Source organism: Bufo bufo, chromosome 2 (genome assembly GCF_905171765.1).
Source record: "Bufo bufo chromosome 2, aBufBuf1.1, whole genome shotgun sequence".
Taxonomy (NCBI): domain Eukaryota; kingdom Metazoa; phylum Chordata; class Amphibia; order Anura; family Bufonidae; genus Bufo; species Bufo bufo.
In genome coordinates, this window is record NC_053390.1 from 257289953 (window position 1) to 257314891 (window position 24939).

The 24939-nt window shown below is 46.9% G+C and overlaps 2 protein-coding genes across 5 annotated transcripts in view; one reads left to right on the forward strand and one right to left on the reverse strand.

Moving 5' to 3' along the window:
• On the reverse strand, positions 1-23465 carry RNF185 (ring finger protein 185). 4 transcript variants are annotated; one of them, XM_040416491.1, is made up of 7 exons: positions 23384-23465; positions 9255-9467; positions 6354-6372; positions 4790-4902; positions 4648-4702; positions 2371-2488; positions 1-833 (listed from the first exon to the last, which is right to left on the reverse strand). In XM_040416491.1, the coding sequence occupies exons 2-7, from the start codon at positions 9416-9418 to the stop codon at positions 739-741; spliced, it is 564 nt and encodes a 187-aa protein (XP_040272425.1). In that variant the 5' UTR covers positions 9419-9467; positions 23384-23465; the 3' UTR covers positions 1-738. The 4 variants fall into 4 exon arrangements, with proteins under 4 accessions (XP_040272425.1, XP_040272422.1, XP_040272424.1 ...); XM_040416488.1 differs by having other exon boundaries at positions 1-836; XM_040416490.1 differs by lacking the exon at positions 23384-23465 and adding an exon at positions 23275-23299 and having other exon boundaries at positions 1-836.
• C2H12orf43 (chromosome 2 C12orf43 homolog) overlaps positions 23441-24939 on the forward strand; it is a 16969-nt gene continuing 15470 nt past the window's right edge. The window contains exon 1 of the mRNA XM_040416487.1: positions 23441-23586. Within this exon, the coding sequence (XP_040272421.1) occupies positions 23487-23586 (100 nt within the window). The 5' untranslated portion in view covers positions 23441-23486. The remainder of the gene's footprint in view (positions 23587-24939) is intronic.

Below are 24939 nucleotides of genomic sequence, written 5' to 3' on the forward strand. Positions count from 1 at the left end.
TGTATTTTAAAATTAACATTTAATCCCAATGAATTATTAAAATCTCATAAAATTGAGGAATCACCCTTAAATTCCAAAGCACATTGAGAGTATCTACAAACTTCATGGCATCATCCTTTGGAGCTCAGGGGCAGATCTTGGAGCATACATTTTGGACAAAAATAATTCACTCTTCATTCAGAGTATTTTCTCATAAAACTAATTTCAAAGTCTTATTGTCCCTGAATCCCGATGTTTTGTCTTTTCCACCTCTTCTTACCTTGTGCTACACTGCATTTTGCCCAGAAATATATCGTTTTGCTGCCATGTATTTGCCAGTATGCAATATACTTTCCATTCAGTACTCTCCTATGTTAGCTTTTAAGGACCCGAGGAGCCTTTTTTTTAACAGATTCTCCATTTTTCTTTGCGTCCACACTTATATGTGTTTCCTTATATTTATTATTCTGATTTGCAATATTCTCACCCTGTCCCACTCCAAGTAATTATAATGGTGCCTCTCTGGCACAGGATATTTACTCCATCTGTCGGCGACACAGCTCCTCCATAGCCAATAATACTTTTGTGCTTTATGTCCTCTCTTGTCTAACAGCCCTTTCTAGTAATCTAAAGAGCAGCGACTAGAGCGTAGCACTTCAGAGGCCAGAGAAGGATACGGGGCAAAGTTCAGGCTAAGAAATCACGGGGATTGGGACGATATTCAGTCCTTACTGCCATCCACAGAGTAATTAGTGATATTCAAGCGATCAGCAGCCAAAACATTATTACCAGGGCAACGAAAAGGAAAAGACGAGACAGGAACTGTTCATCCACATATTGAGGGGTTCCAGGGACTGCTGTAAAACAGGTTCAAAGAGAGAATGAGAAACATTGCACTAAGAAATTATTGTCTTAAAACTAAGTAAGGATTAATGTACTTTAAAGGTCCAGCCATGCAAATAAAAAAAATACGATACAGTATACAATACTCGCCTTACCGGTCCCCTGACCGACTATGTATCCTGGCCTCTAGCAGTGACTCTCCTACACGAACATGTGACCATGGCAGCAAGTCGCTGGCTGTAGCAGGTACCCGTGAGGTCTCTGCTGCAGCCAGTGGTTAGCTTTAGTGGTCACATCTGTGTCGGGACATCATCGCTGGAGGTCAGGATGCACAGTATGTTGGGGGATCGGAAATCGTCGGGGAATAGGTAAGGTATACGTACCTTACTTCTGTTATCATTTTACAACAGTAAGTTTTTTGCGTATTTTTTTTTTTTTTACTATTTATGTAGCTAAACAACCCATTTAAAAGAGGAAGCTATAGGACGGCTCTACCTCTGATTGGGGAGAGCAAGGTGCACCAATCTGATGTCGCACTCAAATCACCAAGGAAAATTGTATCAAAGAAATGAATGGGCACCCTTATATCCGGAACATAGGTTTAGTGTAGTCACACTGTCTATATTTATTAATACATATGATAATGATGCAAAGTACATAAAACACAAATCCGAATCAGGAATATATATGAATAGCCTAGTGCTTTTTTGCTGTAGTGTGCAAGCACGACCACGGCTGATGGATTGCAGGGTGGTCGTAACCATGTAAATGAGCAGTGCATAAGGTGATGGAAAAATGAATGCAGCCAGCAAAGGAAACCGTATGGACATTAGTAAGTGCCTTGTATTAACTTCCTCTACATCATAAATGCTGTTTGCTGAAGTGACACAACCATTTTAAAGTGCAAAGTTTAAAGTGAATGTTCACCTTTAAACATGATTTGACATTTTCCATATACAATTATTGTACATTGAGGGTTATGGCCAATGATAACCAGCAGAACTCTGACTACAGCTCTGGATTATAATATACTGTAGTCTATAATTTAGCATTAGTGCAAGTAATATAATGTATTTACATTACTGACCCTTTTTTGCAGATTTTATGCTATTCTGACTTCATTTAAAAAAACAAAACAAAAACTTACTGGAGACACCATCTTAAGTCCAACAACTCCTGCTAAATGCGATTTTCTGCATGTTTAAACAATAAGCTACATTCAGACGACCATATGTGTTTTGCAGTCCGCAAATTGCGAAACCTCAAAACACGGATACCAGTCGTGATGCGTTCCGCATTTTGCGGAATGCACATGGCTAGCCCTATGATAGAAACGCCTATTCTTGTCAGTAAGAATAGGACATGCTCTGTCTTTTTTGCGGAACGGAACTACAGATGTGGACAGCACACGGTGTGCTGTCCCCATCTTTTGCGGCCCCTTTGAAATAAGTGGGTCCGCACCCCAGAGCGGATGCTGACCCATTCATATGGTTGTGTGAATTAGCCCTTATACTCATGACTTTACTGCTACTGGAAAGCTTGGTTCACCTGGTGGAGGACGACCATCATTGATGTTAAATGCTGTCGCAAACATTCCAAAGGGAAATGCTCCAATGCCAAAGGACATCTGAAAGCCTCCATCTCCAAAACCAAACCCTTGGAAACCCTGGAAAAATATAATAAAACTATAAAGACCAAGAAACTAGACAGAGTACATCATATAAAATGTGTCCACAAGAGGATTTTTCGAATCTCCTTGAGGCTCTGTTGCTGTAATTTTATAAATTTGGCACATCTTGAAATATGTCTAGAGATGTTACTCCAGTTGATCTGCCAACTTAGTTGAAGGGGTTGTCTCACTTCATTAAGTGGCATTTATCATGTAGATAAAGTTAATACAAGCCCCTTACTAATATATTGTTATTATCCATATTGCCTCCTTTGCTGGCTGGCTTCATTTTTCCATCACATTATACACTGCTCGTTTCCATGGTTACGACCACCCTGCAATCCATCAGTGGTGGTCGTGCTTTCACAATATGGGAAAAAGCACGAGCCTATGTGCGCTCCCATGGTCCCAGCCACCAGAGAGGCTGACGCTTTTACCTATAATATGCAAGCACGACCACCACTGATGGATTTCAGGTGGTCATAACCATGGAAACGAGCAGTGTTTAATGTGATGGAAAAATAAATCCAGCCAGCAATGGAGGCAATATGGATAATAACAATACATTAGTAAGTGGATTGTGTTAACTTTCGCTACATGATAAATGCAACTTACTGAAGTGAGACAACCCCTTTAAAAGGCTATGTACACCTTTGGGGCAATTGGTCTTTATTAATAATGTTCAGCTGTTTCTGAGATAAACGGGTTAAAAAAATAATAATAATAATCTGTCTGTTTGCAAGTTGTGAATCTGTTTCTTTGAATCCTGTCAACTGACTGCTCATGTAGAGCTCCTATCTCTGATCTCCTGACCTTATGAACACCTATTTAAAAAGGGAGTCTGTCACCTACCTGACCGGTTTCAAACAGGTGCCATGATTCACCCGCATCACAGCTTTCTATGATTCTGTTCTGCACATGAATGAACATGTTCAGCACAGAACTGAATCCGTCAAGTGTCAGTTCAGACAGCGGCGATGTGGGTGAATCATATCACCGCCGCCATCTTACACCCTATGGACGTTGTTTACACAGATCGGGACCACAGAGCAGGGGTAAGTTATGATGTGACATACAAATCAAAAATTTGGGTAAAACATCTTTACAAATTGGCTTACCCCGTTATAGAGGACTCATCACCTCCCCTGACATGTCTGTTTGGTAAATAATTGTATTCCCAATCCTATAAAAATTCTGGAGCTTGTTTTCCTAAAAATCTGCCAAGTGCCATTCCTCTGTTATTCCTCTTAAAAAAATGTATAAATAAATTGACACCTGAAGTCACCAATTGGGGGAGAGTGTCCCTATATCCCCTAACACTGTCCAATCTGTGCCAACAGTATCAGACTAGAGGAACACCACAACGCAGCGTTCTAAGGAGAGATGCTGCAGAATAACAAGAGAATCCAGGTATTTACTAAGAGAGACATGTTATTAGAGTGGACAGGTCCTCTTTAAAGGACCACTAGAAATGGCATTGAGAATATGGTGTAATAGCTAGTAGCTTTCAATGTCATACAGTACTGTATATGTAAGCAGTTTGTCATTGTATAACCAGGTTGTATAGTAACCTCGGGTGCAAAGCAATCCAACTGACTAATAAGCTGTATGTAGCACTTAGGATAGGGTCACATCTCCGTTTAAATTCTGCCGTAGGAACAGAATAGCGGAATTGCCGGTTCAATCACATGCCAGACACTGCAAGCGCCCAATGGATCCTATCCCCTCTGCAGGATAAACTGGCGTGATACTATGTGGCCACAATGTCATATCATGTCAACAGGAGGGTTGGCCCACTGTAACGACAGCTTGTACAGGTACAGCTCATGCCATACCCATTTACAACTTCTGAAACCTGCACGAGTTACAGAATCCATCACCAATACACTACGGTGTAAATCTAAGGACTGGATCTTGGAGGAAAAAAAAAAAAAAAGCTGGAAATGGCCAATCACAGATTTAGAAGCAGAAGATGAATGGCAGGAAGCGCTGTGCGGCCGGTGTCATCCTGTTACTGTTAATTAGTTTTTCTCGAGGGAAGCTCGTTATGTGTTAACTAACAATTCCCAGGAGCCGCTACAGAATTACAGATTAGAAGCAATCGTTTCATCATGTGACACATACTGTACAACCCCAAACCTTCACCCATCACTCACCCCTCTGTTCTCTGGCTCCGGTCGCTGCCCTTGAGGCCGTGGGGGAGTTTTTTCCCTAATGGAAGGAAGATTGTGTAAGATGAGTTCACGTGTAACGCCAGAAAATAACATTGTGACTGCTTCTATAGAAGTGACTGCTCACCGAGGGTCTTCTTGGCCCGTGCTTCCTCTTCCATACAAAGGTATTACTTTATCACGGCTGATTCCAGCTTTGCACACTGGACACACCTGGCGATTTGGTCGGGTTTCTAACCACTGAAGACAAGAAGGACACATGTAGTGAATCTTCATTAACCATTATCACTAACGGTCCTTTTACATGGAGCAATAATCAGGCCAATTAATGGGGATGAGGGTTTGTAGAAGTGCTGGTTCCTGATAATTGGCCTTTGTGAAAGGTGCAGATCCTGTCGTTCAGCCAGCACTAAAGCACTCATTGTTCCGTGCAGCAGACTGGGCTGTGTAATCCGTCATCTGCAGCCCAGGAACAATGATTTTCAATGGGATCAAGCAATCAATGTAGCAATCGCTTCTCCTCATACAGCGGAAGTGATTGCTGCATGTAAATGCAGCCCTCATCACCGATGAAAATTAGGCAATTATCAGGAACGTTTGTAAACATTTCCAATAATTGCCTGATCGTCAGAGATGAAGCTGCATTTATATGCAGCAATCACCTCGGCTATTGCTACAGCCATTGCTTGTCCTCATAGAGATTCATGGTTCCTGGGCAGCCGGTCTGCTGCACGGAAACAATGATTTTAGGTGCCAGCCTTTTACACATGCCAATAGTCAAGAACCGCGTTTCTACAAACACTCATCCTGAAAATTGGCCTATTATCAGTCTTGGTAAGAGGACAATCAAAGATAAAGACCAGGCGTACATGCAGGCCAACCTAGTGGAGTGGACTGCACCATTGCCAGAAATAATATGCATCACAGGAGCCCGTAGATGTGACTTTACAGAAAGAAATAACGCTAGGTATGCTTCTACAGGAGAACCATGTACAACCCATTAAAGGGCCACCCCTTATCCAGACCAGATTTCCTGCTCCACCATAATTATGTATACTGGGCATCTTCTTTGAGAAGACCACTGTTCAATGCAATTGTGGGTGGTCACCTCCAAGAAGTTTCCCTGTATGTGGTACTGCATTCCACTCCTAAAGTTAAAGGTAGGGTGAGCACACACACGAAAATCTTGTAGCACAGTTAGGCTCCATTCACACGTCCGCAATTCCGTTCCGCATTTTGCGGAATGGAATTGTGGACCCATTAATTTCTACGGGGCCGCACGATGCGGACCCGCATTTCCGGGTCCACAAATCCGATCCCCCAAAAAATAGAACATGTCCTATTCTTATCCGCAACAAGAATAGGCATTTTCTATTAGGTGCCGGCAATGTGCGGCCCGGATCCAGAAATGCGGACCCGCACTTCCGGGTCCGCAATTCCGATCCCGAAAAAAATAGAACATGTCCTATTCTTATCCGCAACAAGAATAGGCATTTTCTATTAAGTGCCGGCGATGTGCGGTCCGCAAAATGCGGAATTCACATTGCCGGTGTCCGTGTTTTCCGGATCTGTGGATCCCCAAAACACACACAGACTTCTGAATGGAGCCTTATCAAAAGGTTTGGTACACCCTCCATATCCCATACCCTCCTTTACAATCCTAAGTAATATAGTATAATATATAAACTTACCTGATGCAAACATGGCCAGCTAGAAAGGTAAGAGAAGAAAATGTTATACGATAGTATATATGTTATAAATAATATTGCACATTAGCACTTACTCATTTACTATATCTCTTTATATATCTAAAAAGGAGTTTGTCTATCCGTCCGTCCGTTCTTTCTTTCTGCGCGACAAAAAGACTGGACCGATCTTTACCAAATTTGGCACACAGGTACATGAGGTGTCAGGAAAAATTCTCAGCTCTCTAGCACGTACCGTTTCTGAGATATTCCCAAAAAATGACCTGCATTAACCAATACAAGCCTGCAAGTCTTTCTCTTCATATCCCAACTGCCATACACACGGTCGCATGTTCCTTATCAGCCAATAGAAGCTTGCATGCCCTTAGTCTCCACATACACACAGTTTTACTCCAGCCATTTTTCTTCACTGCTGTAGGTCAGCTTTAGCCTAGGGCTACACGACGACAATAAGTCGCACGACACATAGGGCACAACTACACTGCTACATGCATCCATCTTGGATGGATTTTTGGCGACTGTCGTGTCGCAGCATGTCGCAGTGTAACACCATAGCCTATCAATATAAAAATTGTTGCGCGATACATGTCTTCATGTATCCCTAGCCTTAAAGGGGCAGGGCGCTGTGGAGGTCACTGTTAGGGTCCATTCACACGTCCGTTGTTTCTTTCCTGATCTGTTCCGTTTTTTGCGGAACAGATCTGGACCCATTCATTTTCAATGGGTCCTGAAAAAAATCGGACAGCTCAATGTCTGATTTTTTTTCAGGACCTATTGAAAATGAATGGGTCCAGATCTGTTCCGCAAAAAACGGAACAGATCAGGAAAGAAACAACGGACGTGTGAATGGACCCTTAAGGGGGCAGGGGCCACTATTAAAGGGGCAGCTGCTGTGGAGGTCACTGTTAAAGGGACAGGTGCTGTGGAGGTCTCTGTTAAGGGGGCAGGGAACAGTGGAGGTCACAGATAAGGGGACGATCCCCTATGGAGGTCAGTGTTAAGGGGCGGGGTGCTGTATAAGTCACTGTTAAGGGGGCGGACCCCTGAGGAGGTCACTGTCAAGGGAGTCGGGTGCTGTGAAACTCACTGTTAGGCCTCTTTCACACGAGCACAGTCCGTGGGGCAGCCGCAGTGGATCGCGGACCCATTCACTTAAATGGGTCCGCGATCCGGCCGTTCCGCAAAAAGATAGGACATGTTCTATCTTTTTGCAGAACGGAAGTACGGGACGAAACCCCACAGAAGCACTCCGTAGTGCTTCCGTTCCGCATCTCCGGATTTGCGGACCCATTGAAGTGAATGGGTCCGCATCCATGATGCGTAATGCCCACGGAACGGCACCCGTGTATTGCGGATCCGCAAATGCGGTCCACAATACGGCAACGGGGCGCACACGCCCGTGTGAAAGAGGCCTTAAAGGGGAGGGCTGCTGTGAAGGTCAAAGTTAAGGGAATGGGCTGCTGTTGAGGGCACTGTGGGGAGGGGGTCAGTGTTAAGGGGGCAGGGTACTGTAGAGGTCACTGTTATGGGGGATACTGTCCATATCTTTTAACGACACACAGAAACATTAAATGAAATATACCCGTGCGAAGCCGTGTCCTTCTGCTAATATATATATTATATATATATATATATATATATATATATATATATATATATATATTAGGGCTGCACGATATGGGAATTTTGTGCGATTGCGATTAGGGCCCTAAAAATTGCGATAACGATGTGCGATGCAATATTTTAAGGGAATTGTGCTAGAGGTCTATTTGCTTGGATTTTCCCATATGAGCCGCTGACGCGGCTGAGTATGACATAGTTATGGGGGATCTGTGGATGACGCTGTGTTGTGGGGGATCTGTGGATGACGCCGTTATGGGGGGGGGGATCTGTGGAGGACGCCGTTATGGGGGGGGGGGGATCTGTGGAGGACGCCGTTATGGGGGGGGGGATCTGTGGAGGACGCCGTTATGGGGGGGGGGGGATCTGTGGAGGACGCCGTTATGGGGGGGGGATCTGTGGAGGACGCCGTTATGGGGTGGGATCTGTGGAGGACGCCGTTATGGGGGGGGGGATCTGTGGAGGACGCCGTTATGGGGGGGGGATCTGTGGAGGACGCCGTTATGGGGGGGGGGATCTGTGGAGGACGCCGTTATGGGGGGGGATCTGTGGAGGACGCCGTTATGGGGGGGGATCTGTGGAGGACGCCGTTATGGGGGGGGGGATCTGTGGAGGACGCCGTTATGGGGGGGATCTGTGGAGGACGCCGTTATGGGGGGGGGGATCTGTGGAGGACGCCGTTATGGGGGGGGGATCTGTGGAGGACGCCGTTATGGGGGGGGGGATCTGTGGAGGACGCCGTTATGGGGGGGGGGGGGATCTGTGGAGGACGCCGTTATGGGGGGGGGGGGGGATCTGTGGAGGACGCCGTTATGGGGGGGGATCTGTGGAGGACGCCGTTTTGGGGGGGGGGGGATCTGTGGAGGACGCCGTTATGGGGACCTGTGGATGGCACTGTTATAGGGGATGTGTGCTATGACACTTAGTCACGCTCCTGCTTCCTGAATTAAGTGACGTCAGTCACGCGCCGGCCGGCTGGCCGCCTCGCTCGCTCCCGCTCTCTGCAGTGCATTCATCGTGAAAGTAAGTACAGAGGCTGGCAATTTTATCAATAGGACAGAGGACATTTTATCAATAGGGGCCCCTTCATATATAATCGCGGCATTTTCGGGTAGGCCGAATCGCCATATCGCATTTGTCGATTATCGCCCTAATATATATATATATATATATATATATATATATATATATATATATATATATATATATATATATATATATATATCTCCAGCCCGTGCAGTCTTACAACAGTAATCAGCTACTTACCAGAAGAGGTGGCCACATAAGCTGATCACGGCATCCTTGGCTGTGTCCAGGCAAATGTTGCACTCAAATGTGCTGTCCTGGCTGCTCCCCTCGCTACTTCCACTTGCTCCACCAGGGCCTGAATTCTCTGCAGACGCAGAGGTGGCTGGACCCGCACTCGCCATCTTATCCAGGGCACCACAGGGCTGAGATAACTAATCCAAGACAGTGGACCTAGCAGAGACAAGAGGAAGTAAATGACGGCATCTATGCATGCATGGTAAGGTTAGGCCAATCTCAAAAGCCAGGCAAACTTACCGAAAATGTAATAACCGATTGGTGCTACAGTACAACTTGCAGCAGGGACAGTCACTATCACTCAGTGATGGAGGAAGAAGAGACTATGCTATATGTGTGGTGTGTGGTGCTTTTTCACTCTGTTACATCATGTCCCCAAAGAATAGATTGATGACAGGATGAAAAAAAAAAAAAAAAAACATGGAGTGACGCACAGAGTGAAGGAAATGGGTCTGGAGAAAGGGGAAAGGAGAAATAAAGGAATGGGGAGGGGTTAAGCAGACAGCAATTAAACCAGAGAAATCGGAGAATGCCTTAGAGACTAGAGGAGACCAGCAATGAACCACCCTCTCACCTGTCTGGACCGCCCCTGTGTGTGCACACGTAGCCAGCTAATCCCCTGCCCATAGGGACCACCTTCACAGCTGTCATGCAATTTCATAGACAGCAACAGGAAACCATGCGCATGCCCTGGCACAACATTTAGCAAGACCAGTTCAACCAGTGTCGCTACTGTACAGATTACAAAACAAACCAGATCATACCAGGACTGTTCTGCAGGAGCAACGCTCCAAATGCCAGCGGGGTTTACCCGCTTTAAAACTGTGAAGCGTTTGAAAGATCCACAGGGGCATCAAAGAGGAGACAGCCACTAATGGCCACTGCCCCTCTCCCTAAGCGATGCTGCCGTTCGGAAGCATCCAGACTGAACAGTGACCCACGCATTTCAATGGGTATACGCAGAGGAGCACTAGTCATCACTGACTGCCTGTTCCGGAAAAATAGTAGCATGCTCCATCTTCATCCGTTTTTCATGCAGGACTGGTTCATTCAAGTCAATGGGTCAGTGAAAAAAAATAAGTCCTCTTGCACACGACCGTATGTATTTTGCGGTCGGCGAAAAACGGATCCACAAAATATACGGATGACATCAGTGTGCATTCCCTATTTTGAGTAACGGAACAGCTAATAGAACAGTTTTATCCTTGTCCGTAATGCAGACAATAATAGGACATGTTCTATTTTTTTGCGGAACGGAAATGGAATGCACAAGGAGTACCGTTTTTTTTGCAGACAATATACGGAACCATTCATTTCAAAGGGTCAGCAAAAAAAACGTGAGGTACTCCTTGTGCATTCCATTTCTGTTCCGCAAAAAAATAGAAAAAAATGGAACGGACACGGAATGAAAATACGTTTGTGTGCAAGAGGCCTAATTGACAGCATCCGTGTGTGTTTTTCACTGGCAATGACCTCTAAGGGCTCATTCACACGACTGTGGTTTGGTTCCGCAACCGGGCTGCATTGTTTGTGGCTCAGGTGCGGACCCATTCACTTCAATGGGGCCGTTTTGCGGACAAGAACAGGCATTTCTATAAAGGGCCGTCCGTTCTGAAAATTGCGGAAGGCACACTGGCGGCATCAGTGTCTTGCGGATCCGCAATTTGCAGACCGCAAAACACGGCACGGTCGTGTGAACAAGCCCTAATACGGTTATATACATGTTTGCTTCTCGCATCAGTGAGCCAGTTGAAGAACCGAGGTGCTGGCCTAGCCCCTCAGAGCACTGCTTCACCTTCCCCTCCTGCACTGATTGACAGGGGTCAGGCATCCCAACTGTTCAGATGCCTGGCCCTGAAATCCCGCACATGCGCAGATTGGATTTCAGTGGGGACTCCACTCTTAAAGGGGTTATCAGAGTTATGGAAAAAAATATATAAAAAAACCTTATAAAACTCATCAGGACATACATATACATTCTTTAAAGGGACTCTGTCACCACTTTCTAACCCCCCCTTTTAAAAGTATTGTTCTCTCCATGGCGCCCTTGTGATTACAAAGGTGTTGTTATAACATAAATTCGCCGTCTCGTTTTGATAAAAATACCTTTTATCTAACCTGTCAATCTTGTGGATAAGGTGCCCAGGACGTTTCTGAAGGTCTGAAGCTGCCGCCCGCCGCCGCCATTGGTGCCCAGCTCCTCCCCTGATCCTTTCAGCGCCGCCTGAATGTAAAGAAATCCGCCTCCGGCTCTCGCTGTGCGCACGCGCGGGATCTTTGAAGGAGGAGGGGGCACTGAGCGAGAGCCGGAGGTGGATTTCTTTACATTCAGGCGGCGCTGAAAGGATCAGGGGAGGAGCTGGGCACCAACGGCGGCGGCGGGCGGCAGCTTCAGACCTTCAGAAACGCCCTGGGCACCTTATCCACAAGATTGACAGGTTAGATAAAAGGTATTTTTATCAAAACGAGACGGCGAATTTATGTTATAACAACACCTTTGTAATCACAAGGGCGCCATGGAGAGAACAATACTTTTAAAAGGGGGGGTTAGAAAGTGGTGACAGAGTCCCTTTAAGCTTGATTTCTTAAGAGAAAAAAAAAACATGCTAAGGCTACTTTCACACTTGCGTTCAGAGACGGATCCACTCCTATAATGCAGACGTTTGGATACGTTCAGAACGGATACGTCTGCATAATAGTTTAGAAAAAATTCTAAGTGTGAAAGTAGCCTGAACGGATCCGTCCAGACTTTACATTGAAAGTAAATGGGGGACGGATCTGTTTAAAAATTGAGCCATATTGTGTCAACTTCAAACGGATCCGTCCCCATTGACTTACATTGTAAGTCTGGACGGATCCGCTTGCCTCCGCACGGCCAGGCGGACACCCGAACGGTGTCCGCTTGCTGAGCGGAGCGGAGGCTGAACGCTGCCAGACTGATGCATTCTGAGCGGATCCGCGTCCACTCAGAATGCATTAGGGCTGGACGGATGCGTTCGGGGCCGCTTGTGAGACCCTTCAAACGGAGCTCACAAGCGGAGCCCCGAACGCTAGTGTGAAAGTAGCCTTAAAGGGAACCTGTCACCGGGATTTTGTGTATAGAGCTGAGGACATGGGTTGCTAGATGGCCGCTAGCACATCCACAATACCCAGTCCCCATAGCTCTGTGTGCTTTTATTGTGGGAAAAAAAAGATTTGATACATATGCAAATTACCCTGAGATGAGTCAGAGCTTGAAAATATGACTCTTCTCTGGTCACACAAGTAAGATATGACTCTTATGTTAATTTGCATATGTATCAAATCGTTTTTTTTACACAATAAAAGTAGGGGTGCACCGAAATTTCGGCAGCCGAAAATATCGGCCGAAAATGCACCTAATCCACTTCGGCCGATATTGTTACATATCAGCCGAAAATATGGGGTGTGGGATTTGTCACCCACCATCTGCGGGCAGGCGCCGGGCGGGCGGTTTACTTTGTCACTGCATCTTTATTTTACCTTACAATCGTGAGGCTCCAGTAACTAACAACTCTGCAGGCAGAGCGGAGGCCGGCGTAACGTCACTTACTCACGTGACGCGCCTGCTCCGCCTCCTTCATTCATAAAGTGGGCGGAGCAGGTGCGTCACGTGAGTAAGTGACGTTACGCCGCCCTCCGCTCTGCCTGCAGAGTTGTTACCGGAGCGTCACGATTGTAAGGTAAAATAAAGATGCAGTGAGTGATGCTGTGAGCAGCAGGGCCGGGGCTGTTATGGGTAGGGGGATCGGTCTATGGCACTGCTATGGGGAGGGGGGATCTGTGCACTGCTATGGTGAGGGGGGATCTGTGCACTGTTATGGGGAAAGGGATCTGTGCACTGTTATGCCCATAACAGTGCACATATCCCCTTTCCATAACAGTGCACAGATCCCCCTCTCCATAACAGCGCCACCCACAGATCCCCCTCTCCATAACAGCGCCACCCACAGATCCCCCTCTCCATAACAGCGCCACCCACAGATCCCCCTCTCCATAACAGCGCCACCCACAGATCCCCCTCTCCATAACAGCGCCACCCACAGATCCCCCTCTCCATAACAGCGCCACCCACAGATCCCCCTCTCCATAACAGCGCCACCCACAGATCCCCCTCTCCATAACAGCGCCACCCACAGATCCCCCTCTCCATAACAGCGCCACCCACAGATCCCCCTCTCCATAACAGCGCCACCCACAGATCCCCCTCTCCATAACAGCGCCACCCACAGATCCCCCTCTCCATAACAGCGCCACCCACAGATCCCCCTCTCCATAACAGCGCCACCCACAGATCCCCCTCTCCATAACAGCGCCACCCACAGATGAATTTCATTCATGAAAAAGAATTATTAATAAAATCATTAAAAAAAAAAGTATTTTAAAAGTATTTGGGCAAAAAGGCAGTTTCGGTTTCGGTTTTCGGTCAAGGGCATCCTGAATTTTCGGTTTCGGTTTCGGACCAGAATTTTCATTTCGGTGCACCCCTAAATAAAAGCACACAGAGCTATGGGGACTGGATATTGCGGATGTGCTAGCGGCGATCTAGCAACCCATGTCCTCCGCTCTATACCTAAAATCCCGGTGACAGGTTCCCTTTAAACCTTTGCATGGTTCTGTTATTCATGCTTTGTTTACATGCTGCAGCAAAGCTGTGGGGGCGTGTAACAACAATGCCTGAGCCCTCCCTCATGAATATTTGTGGGTGGGAATAATCTGACCTTCCCCGCCCCTGCACTGCACGCTCTGCAGAACTAAACTTTACATTAAAAAAACTGTCATTATCATTGTGATAATAACAAATGTAATTACATCTAAATAAAAAGGTATAGATATAGAGATATGTAGATAGATCATAAATGTATATAGAGAGATAGATCAGTAACTATATACATATAGATATTTACTGTTCTATATATACATAGATGTTATATCTACATCTTATATATATATATATATATATATATATATATATATATGCCGGCCGGTTCCAAGTGTCTAAGTGTGGTGAGCTCCGTCCTGCTGTTTTTAACTTATGATAAGGTACAGCTGTACCAGTAACTGATGTTTTTAACCCTATATGCACTTAACACTTTCTGCACAGTGTCTATTATGGGTAATCATGTATTGAATAGAGAGATATATATTCTATTTAAATGTAATGGAAGCACAGAGATCTACCTCTATATATTAGTTTTGATATCATTATGATCACTTATGAAATGTTTGTACGCTCGCAACATGAGAATGTTCATTATACACTTATGTCATGTGTTTATATGGTTAATGATCACGTGACTTGACTGGAGTCACGCCTAATCACTGATTGTAATTGATTTGTATTGATTGGTGGGTATATATACCTTGTCATATGCACTGTTATGTAGCTTGAGAAAGGCCTCATTGAGCAGGCCGAAACGTCGCTTGAATAAAGTTTGGGGTCCTCACCCGTTCACTCTATACTGGAAGTGCTGCCTCATCATTCGTTTGATATATTTCGTGGAGGAAGAGCCGACCTCTGTGGGGACCTTGCACCCGGTACATCGTATCTGACTGTGCTGCTGCACTATTTGTGAGATATATATATATATATATACACATACATACATACATACATACATACACACACTCACCTAAAGAATTATTAGGAACACCTGTTCTATTTCTCATTAATGCAATTATCTAGTCAACCAATCACATGGCAGTTGCTTCAATGCATTTAGGGGGGTGGTCCTGGTCAAGACAATCTCCTGAACTCCAAACTGAATGTCAGAATGGGAAAGAAAGGTGATTTAAGCAATTTTGAGCGTGGCATGGTTGTTGGTGCCAGACGGGCCGGTCTGAGTATTTCACAATCTGCTCAGTTACTGGGATTTTCACGCACAACCATTTCTAGGGTTTACAAAGAATGGTGTGAAAAGGGAAAAACATCCAGTATGCGGCAGTCCTGTGGGCAAAAATGCCTTGTGGATGCTAGAGGTCAGAGGAGAATGGGCCGACTGATTCAAGCTGATAGAAGAGCAACGTTGACTGAAATAACCACTCGTTACAACCGAGGTATGCAGCAAAGCATTTGTGAAGCCACAACACGCACAACCTTGAGGCGGATGGGCTACAACAGCAGAAGACCCCACCGGGTACCACTCATCTCCACTACAAATAGGAAAAAGAGGCTACAATTTGCACGAGCTCACCAAAATTGGACTGTTGAAGACTGGAAAAATGTTGCCTGGTCTGATGAGTCTCGATTTCTGTTGAGACATTCAAATGGTAGAGTCCGAATTTGGCGTAAACAGAATGAGAACATGTATCCATCCTCTGATGGCTACTTCCAGCAGGATAACGCACCATGTCACAAAGCTCAAATCATTTCAAATTGGTTTCTTGAACATGACAATGAGTTCACTGTACTAAAATGGCCCCCACAGTCACCAGATCTCAACCCAATAGAGCATCTTTGGGATGTGGTGGAACGGGAGCTTCGTGCCCTGGATGTGCATCCCTCAAATCTCCATCAACTGCAAGATGCTATCCTATCAATATGGGCCAACATTTCTAAAGAATGCTATCAGCATCTTGTTGAATCAATGCCACGTAGAATTAAGGCAGTTCTGAAGGCAAAAGGGGGTCCAACACCGTATTAGTATGGTGTTCCTAATAATTCTTTAGGTGAGTGTATATATATATATATATATATATATATATATATATATACACACACACACACATTTTTATATGTATCTAAGCTATATGACAGCTGCGTGTATCTAAGCTATATGACAGCTGCGTGTATCTAAGCTATATGACAGCTGCGTGTATCTAAGCTGCATGTATCTAAGCTACATGACCGCTATATGCATCTAAGGGCTCTTTCACACTTGCGTTCTTTTCTTCCGGCATAGAGTTCCGTCGTCGGGGCTCTATGCCAGAAGAATCCTGATCAGGATTATCCTAATGCATTCTGAATGGAGAGAAATCCGTTCAGGATGCATCAGGATGCCTTCAGTTCCGGAACGGAACGTTTTTTGGCCGGAGAAAATACTGCAGCATGCTGCGCTTTTTACTCCGGCCAAAAATCCGGAACACTTGCCGCAAGGCCGGATCCGGAATTAATGCCCATTGAAAGGCATTAATCCGGATCCGGCCTTAAGCTAAACGTCGTTTCAGCGCATTGCCGGATCCGACGTTTAGCTTTTTCTGAATGGTTACCATGGCTGCAAGGACGCTAAAGTCCTGTCAGCCATGGTAAAGTGTAGTGGGGAGCGGGGGGGCAGTATACTTACCGTCCGTGCGGCTCCCCGGGCGCTCCAGAGTGACGTCAGGGCGCCCCACGCTCATGGATGACGTGATCGCATGGACACAGCATCCATGCGCATGGGGCGCTCTGACGTCATTCTGGAGCGCCCCGGGAGCCGCACGGACTGTAAGTATACTGCTCCCCCGCTCCCCACTACTACTATGGCAGCCAGGACTTTAATAGCGTCCTGGGTGCCATAGTAACACTGAACGCATTTTGAAGACGGATCCGTCTTCAAATGCTTTCAGTTCACTTGCGTTTTTCCGGATCCGGCGTGTAATTCCAGCAAATGGAATACACGCCGGATCCGGACAACGCAAGTGTGAAAGAGCCCTAAGCCATATGAATCTAAGCTATTTGACACCTACATCTATCTAAGCTATATGACACCTACTATCTAAGGGTACTTTCACACTAGCGTTTTTCTTTTCCGGCATAGAGTTCCGTCACAAGGGCTCAATACCGGAAAAGAACTGATCAGTTTTATCCCCATGCATTCTGAATGGAGAGTAATCCGTTCAGGATGCATCAGGATGTCTTCAGTTCAGTCATTTTGACTGATCAGGCAAAAGAGAAAACCGTAGCATGCTACGGTTTTATCTCAGGCGAAAAAAACTGAAGACTTGCCTGAATGCCGGATCCGGCATTTTTTCCCATAGGAATGTATTAGTGCTGGATCTGGCATTCAAAATACCGGAATGCCGGATCCGTCCTTCCGCTCTGCGCACGCACAAGACGGATCCGTCTGTCCGCATGACAAGCAGAGAGACGGATCCGTTCTTGCAATGCATTTGTGAGACGGATCCGCATCTGGATGCGTCTCACAAATGCTTTCAGTCACATCCAGATCGGCGGATCCGGCAAGCAGTTCTGGCAAGCAGTTCCATCGTCGGATCACACTGCCGCAAGTGTGAAAGTAGCCTCAGGCTACTTTCACACTAGCGGCAGGACGGATCCGACAGGCTGTTCACCCTGTCGGATCCGTCCTGCCACTATTTCACCGTGCCGCCGGACTGCCGCTCCGTCCCCATTGACTATAATTGGGACGGGGGCGGAGCTCCGGCGCAGCGAGAGGCCCCCGGACTAAAAGTACTGCATGTCCGACTTTTTAGTCCGGCGGTCTCTCGCCATGCTGCTCCGGAGCTCTGCCCCCGTTCCCATTATGGTCAATGGGGATGGAGCAGCAGTCCGGCGGCACGGCGAAATAGCGGCAGGACGGATCCAACAGGGTTAACAGCCTGTCGGATCCGTCCTGCTGCTAGTGTGAAAGTACCCTTATCAGGATCCTGATCAGTCTGAAAAATGCCTGATCAGTCAGAAAAATGCATTGGAATACCAGATCCGTTTTTCCGGTGTCACCCGGCAAAACGGATTCGGTATTTATTTTTTTCACATTTTTAAAGGTCTGCGCATGCGCAGACTGGAATGCCGCATCCGGCATTCAGGCAAGTGTTCTGTTTTTTTTGCCGGAAATAAAACCGTAGCATGCTGCAGTATTATCTCCTTCTTGAAAAGTCAAAAAGACTGAACTGAAGACATTCTGATGCATCCTGAACGGATTGCTCTCCATTCAAAATGCATCAAGATAAAACTGATCAGTTCTTTTCTGGTATTGAGCCCCTAGGACGGAACTCAATGCCGGAAAAGGAAAAAGCTAGTGTGAAAGTACCCTTAGCTATATCACAGCTATATCACAGCTATATCTATATGATGGACAATGATTTACTTTGTGATGTTCCTGGGGTGGTTTTGTTTCTGAAGGCCAGTGGAGTAGGCCAATAGTAACTGCCTACTGGTAAAGATCGCCAGACGCAGAAGCAGGGGAACAGGCACACTGGTGGATCACAGGGAGGGAGCAGGCACACCAATGAATCTTTTGGCACGGCTGCCGGTGTTCCGTTATATTTCCCTACCCGTGAGATTTCCCTACCCTAGTCACTTCCTGCTGTGACGCGGCCGCACCGGACATGACGTGAGGAGGTGGTGTGGCGCGCCGCGCAGGCACACAACGACGGGGTAGGGAAATTTCACAGCAGAGTTAGCTGGAGCCGACCGACACTGCGCATGCGCCAGGAGCCTCAACAGCGGTTAGGGTAGGGAAAAATTACGGGCCAGTGCGCAGGCGCGGTGATCGGATCGATGTTCTCAGCTGGACACCGGCCGACACTGCGCATACGCTGGGAGCCTCACCAGCGGTTATGGTAGGGACAAAGCACTGGCCCGTAATTTTTCTCTTTAACAGCTGGTGAGTCTCCCAGCGCATGCAGTGTCGGCCGGTGTCCAGCTGAGAACATCCATCCGATCACCGCGCCTGCGAACTGGCCTGTAATTTTTCCCTACCCTAACCATTTGTGATGCTCCCAGCTCATGCGCAGTGTCGGCCGGTGTCCAGCTAACTCTGCTGTGAAATTTCCCTACCCCGTCGTTGTGCACCTGCACGGCACACCTCCTCACGTCATGTCCGGTGCGGCCGGAAGTGACGAGGGTAGGGAAATATAACGGAACACCGGCACTGGAAAGGATCGCGCATTCGTGATACCTCACAGGAGCTGCGGCATCCAGAGGAGAGACAGAGGGGGGCGGGCACACAAGGCTCTGACGTTTCGTGTACAGAGCCGGGCCACTCCCTAAGGCAGGGAGAAGCCTGTACACGAGACGTCACCACCGGAGCCTGGTGGAGGACGTCAGGGGTCACATGACCCGCATTGGCTGTGCAGAAACACGGCAGAATAAATAAAGTAAACTACAACTGTATTTTTAATAATGTTATAAGCCACCGTAATATATACAGTACAGACCAAAAGTTTGGACACACCTTCTCATTCAAAGAGTTTTCTTTATTTTCATGACTATAAAGGCATCAAAACTATGAATTAACACATGTGGAATTATATACATAACAAACAAGTGTGAAACAACTGAAAATATGTCATATTCTAGGTCAGGGCTCGACAAATCCCAGGCGCCAGGTCGCCATGGCGACCAGGAATTTAGTCCTGGCGCTTGGGTATTTGTCAGCCCGTTTTCAAAGGTGCCCGGGCGATGGTTGCGGAGCTGCCGTTCTGTCCGGAGGCAGCACCGTTTGAAACAGCTCCAGTCCTCAGTCAGTGAGTCACAGCACACAGAGAGCGAGACGCTGGCAGCAGGGAGGGGAGGGGCTCGGGAGGAGTGTAATCTGATCCTAGAGTGGAAGCTGCTTCTGCCAGCCCCTCCCCTCCCTGCCCACCAACCAATCAGAGCTGAGGCAAGGACTAGCAGTAGCAGCTCTGAGCCCGAGTCACTGACACAAGTACAGGGAGTCTAAGTAAGAAAGAATCGAATGAGTCTCAGGTTAAAAGAATCTAAAGATCCGATTAGTTAGAGACTCATTCGATTCTTTGAGTTAAAAGAACAGTCAGTCAGACTGTAGAACAGTTTACACTGAGGCTCGGCTGATGCTTTTGCAGCAGTGATAAGATTAAGGGACAGGAGCAGAGAGATAAGAGAAGTGACAGGACACAGTTTAGATTACAGTTTGAATTAACCCTTTAGGATCAAATTGGCTTCTCAAGGAGATCTATGTTAAAGGCATCCCTTCTTCTGTCTGATTCAGTAGCTATAGAACTAAGGCTACTTTTACACTTGCGGCAGGATGGATCTGGCAGGCTGTTCACCCTGTCGAATCCGTCCTTCGCCGGACCGCAGCTCTGTCCCCATTGACTATAATGGGGGCAGAGCTCTGGCGCAGCACGGCAGTGCATGGTAAGGCTACTTTCACACCTGCGTTCGGGTGTCCGCTCGTGAGCTCCGTTTGAAGGGGCTCACAAGCGGCCCCGAACGCATCCGTCCAGCCCTAATGCATTCTCAGTGGAGGCGGATCCGCTCAGAATGCATCAGTCTGGCGGTGTTCAGCCTCCGCTCCGCTCAGCGAGCGGACACCTGAACGCTGCTTGCAGCGTTCGGGTGTCCGCCTGGCCGTGCGGAGGCAAGCGGATCCGTCCAGACTTACAATGGAAGTCAATGGGGACGGATCCGCTTTAAGATGACACTATATGGCTCAATCTTCAAACGGATCTGCCCCCATTGACTTTCAATGTAAAGTCTGGACGGATCCGTTCAGGCTACTTTCAGACTTAGAAATTTTCTAAGTTATAATGCAGACGGATCCGTTCTGAACGGATGCAAACGTCTGCATTATAGGAGCGGATCCGTCTGATGAAACATCAGACGGACCCGCTCCGAACGCTAGTCTGAAAGTAGCCTAAAAGTACTGCATGTCCAACTTTTTAGTCCGGCGGCCTCTCACCGCGAACTGCCGTACTGCGCCGGAGCTCCACCCCCGTCCCCATTATAGTCAATAGGGTCCGGGGACGGAGCGGCGGTATATGTAACATGGTATACAGCATTATTGGGGGGGCTCTATGGAGAAGTGGGGAGGGGAGGCACCTACTGGGGGCTTTATGACGCGGCTCCGCCTGGCTCCTAACTTTTTTAGCTGGCTCCTAGATTCCGAGGAAATTTGTCAAGCCCTGTTCTAGGTTCTTCAAAGTAGCCACCTTTTGCTTTGATTACTGCTTTGCACACTCTTGGCATTCTCTTGATGAGCTTCAAGAGGTAGTCCCCTGAAATGGTCTTCCAACAGTCTTGAAGGAGTTCCCAGAGATGCTTAGCACTTGTTGGCCCTTTTGCCTTCACTCTGCGGTCCAGCTCACCCCAAACCATCTCGATTGGGTTCAGGTCCGGTGACTGTGGAGGCCAGGTCATCTGGCGCAGCACCCCATCACTCTCCTTCATGGTCAAATAGCCCTTACTTTCAAAGTTTTCCCAATTTTTCGGCTGACTGACTGACCTTTATTTCTTAAAGTAATGATGGCCACTTGTTTTTCTTTACTTAGCTGCTTTTTTTCTTGCCATAATACAAATTCTAACAGTCTATTCAGTAGGACTATCAGCTGTGTATCCACCTGACTTCTCCTCAACGCAACTGATGGTCCCAACCCCATTTATAAGGCAAGAAATCCCACTTATTAAACCTGACAGGGCACACCTGTGAAGTGAAAACCATTTCAGGGGACTACTTCTTGAAGCTCATCAAGAGAATGCCAAGAGTGTGCAAAGCAGTAATCAAAGCAAAAGGTGGCTACTTTGAAGAACCTAGAATATGACATATTTTCAGTTGTTTCACACTTGTTTGTTATGTATATAATTCCACATGTGTTAATTCATAGTTTTGATGCCTTCAGTGTGAATCTACAATTTTCATAGTCATGAAAATAAAGAAAACTCTTTGAATGAGAAGGTGTGTCCAAACTTTTGGTCTGTACTGTATAGATATAACTCGGACAACCCCTTTAAGATCCAAACTACGCATGCAGTGATTGTACTCTCGCCAGATCTCAGTGGGTACAGATGTCCTTGTTTTGACCTCCAAACTGTTCTAGCACAGACAGTACTATGGCTGACACATGCGCAAGCTTTCAGGGCCATCTGAACAGTGAGGATGCCTAGCCTTGTCAATCAGTACAGGAGGTTGGAGTGGTGCCGAGGAAGAGGTGAAATGGTGCTCCGAGGACCTCATTAACATAAAAATAAAAGTGCACATTCCTGTACTCGGCATAATCAACACTTCAAAGCAGTATGTCTGGTTTATTAGGTATGATCATGCTGACAGATGCTCACATTATACATTGGGACTTAGAACAGCTGAAACTTACAAGATCCATATCAGCTATGACTGATACCCATACGCTTGTGATTCTCTCAGAACATCTGTTTAACACCCTAAATATCAGAGATATCTCAACAGTTTAGATCAGTGTGGGTCTGAGTGCGGAGACCCCCACGATCCGCAGAACGAGGGGAGAGACGCACCCACATATCTCGCTCTCTCCTCAGAGATGGGCCTATAGACTTCTATGGAGCCTGTATACTTCCAGTATATGTGAGTTCCCATTTAAAGTAAATTAAAAGTGTTCAGACTTTTTTTTTTTTAAAGGGTCCTGGTTTTTGAGCACTTGTTGCAAGGAGTCGGACAAGCCCATTAAGCTGATAGGATCAGACTACTGTTTAGATTACTGTACAGTCTATTTCTAGGTGTTATTAGCGAAGCATTTGGGGGTGGATCCTGCTGATGTTGTCAGGGTCAGACTAGATCTAGACATGTCTGATCCTGTTTCCGCAGGCAGATAAGCGGCGTCCCGGATGTTTGGCAGCCATTTATCCCTCTTTGTATACTGTTTTAAAATTGTTTTTATTAGTTTTCATCATAAAGTAAGAACATAAAAGGTCGACATTGTTTCAACCTTTTGGTAGTATAAACTTAACCTGAGCGTACATCCCTCTTTGTATACTGAACTAAAGAGGCATGAATGTTCTCCTGACAACCAGCACGGTGCGCAGGCAGCAGCCCCCTGGGCGAGTCAGCAGATCTGCATCATCACAATGATGCAACAGCCCTCCTCCATGGAAGTGAATGGAAAGTCTGCCCCCTGCCTTATGCACCTTCTGTGGGAGGCAAGTGACACCTTGTGACTCCAGGTGACAGGCAGCTGCTACCGAGAGCCCCTGTCTGGTAGTCTGCAGTGCATGCTGAGACTTGTAGTACTACAGAGGCCGTCTCTGGCAGCTGACTGTAGCAGCCGGTGGGATATGTGGCAGCTATGAACATACCCAGCAATGGCTGATATTGTGGGAGAAGAAAACGCAGGCGGTAGTTACAAGAAGAACTAGCAGTCTGTTTGGCGACGTACGCGCTACAAGGAAGTCTCCTGCCGCTCACCTCCGATAAGCCGAGATCCACCATCACCAAGCGTCAGCTGTAGGCCGTCCCTTTACGTCACTTCCGGGTCACATCAGCAGACCTGGGGGACACGTGAGGCAAGATGGCGGCGCCCAGGAGCAGCTGGCAGGAGGCGGAATCTGACAGTAGTAGTGGGGCTGAGGATCTGGAGCGGTTCCGAGAGGCGGCCTGGGAGCCTCCTGGTGAGAGACCTCACAGCTCCACATACTCATACTACAGGCTTACTTGCACCTTACGGTGATGCATACAGTGTATTGAAATGGGTGGCATGATGCCAGCCTGGTTCTGCAGCCTCTGGGGCAAACATTTACCTGTTTTATCCAGAATCCAAGAGAGTCTGGGGCAGATGAATGCAGACTCCTGGATTGCACAGTGGTATGGAGATTTAAAGGGTTGTTCTGTTTCAGGAGAAAACTAAACAACACGTGATCCACCTGCAATAAAGAATAGATTTTTACCTGAACGCTCCCTCTCCAGTTCTCCGGGCCAGGCTCTATTTACCTGGCTGCAGCACTGACATAAAGTCAATAGCATGTGACCGCTGTAGCCAATCACTGGTGTCAGCAGTTTCCAAGAACAGGCCAGTGATTGGCTGCAGTGGTCACATGTTGTTGACATGGCATCACTGCTGCAGCTGGGTAAATGGAGCCCTATCGGGAGAACCGTGCCATAGGGTGGAAAACAATCAGGCAATTATCTATCTATTCTTTACTGCAGGTGGATCACATGTGCTGCCTGGTTTCCTCCTGAAACAAGACAACCCCTTTAATATTTTGTATAGCTTGTGCTGTGCCTCCCCCCCCCAACTAGCCATATGTATGTTGAAGAACATGGAGCAGACTACTAGACAGGTCTAGGTTGTGTCTGGCGTGGTACCCTGCCCCATGTTAGGGTACTTTCACACTAGCGTTAAAGTTTTCCGGCATAGAGTTCCATCTTAGGGGCTCAATACCGGAAAAAAAACAGATCAGTTTTATCCTAATGCATTCTGAATGGAGAGCAATCCGTTCAGTATGCATCAGGATGTCTTCAGTTCAGTCCTTTTACGGTATTTGGACGGCGAAAAAAACCGCAGCATGCGGTCTTCCGGCCTACGCATGTGCAGACCTTTTAAAAATGTTTAAAAAAAAAAATACCAGATCCGTTTTTCCGGATGACACTGGAGAGACGGATCTAGTATTGCAATGCATTTTGTGAGACGGATCCGGATCCGTTTACAAATTGTTTCCGTTTGCATACAGATTACCGGATCCGGCAGGCAGTTCCGGATCCAGCACCACTAGTCATATCCATTGTTCTGATCCGTTATAGCAGCAGAATAAGGCTGCATTCATACGGGCGTGGGATGGCCGTGCCTGTATTGCGGACCGCAAACTGCGCATCGGCTGTGTGCACTTCACATCACGGTGCAGACCATTGATTTCAATGGTCCGTAATCCGCAAGATGTGATGAAAGATGAGACATGTCCTATATTTTGTGGCACGGACCTGGAAGCACAAGGAAACACACGGAAGCCTTTCCATCTGCTTCCGGG

What these genes read in the sequence shown, in the direction of transcription:
- RNF185 (XM_040416488.1), bottom strand. Translation starts at nt 9,418, where the DNA reads ATGGCGAGTGCGGGTCCAGCCACCTCTGCGTCTGCAGAGAATTCAGGC. An exon ending in ACGGGCCAAGAAGACCCTCG is followed by an intron (nt 4,703 to 4,789) that starts GTGAGCAGTCAC and finishes TCCTTCCATTAG; the next exon opens with GGAAAAAACTCCCCCACGGC. An exon ending in CGGAGCCAGAGAACAGAGGG is followed by an intron (nt 2,489 to 4,647) that starts GTGAGTGATGGG and finishes ATATTTTTCCAG; the next exon opens with GGTTTCCAAGGGTTTGGTTT.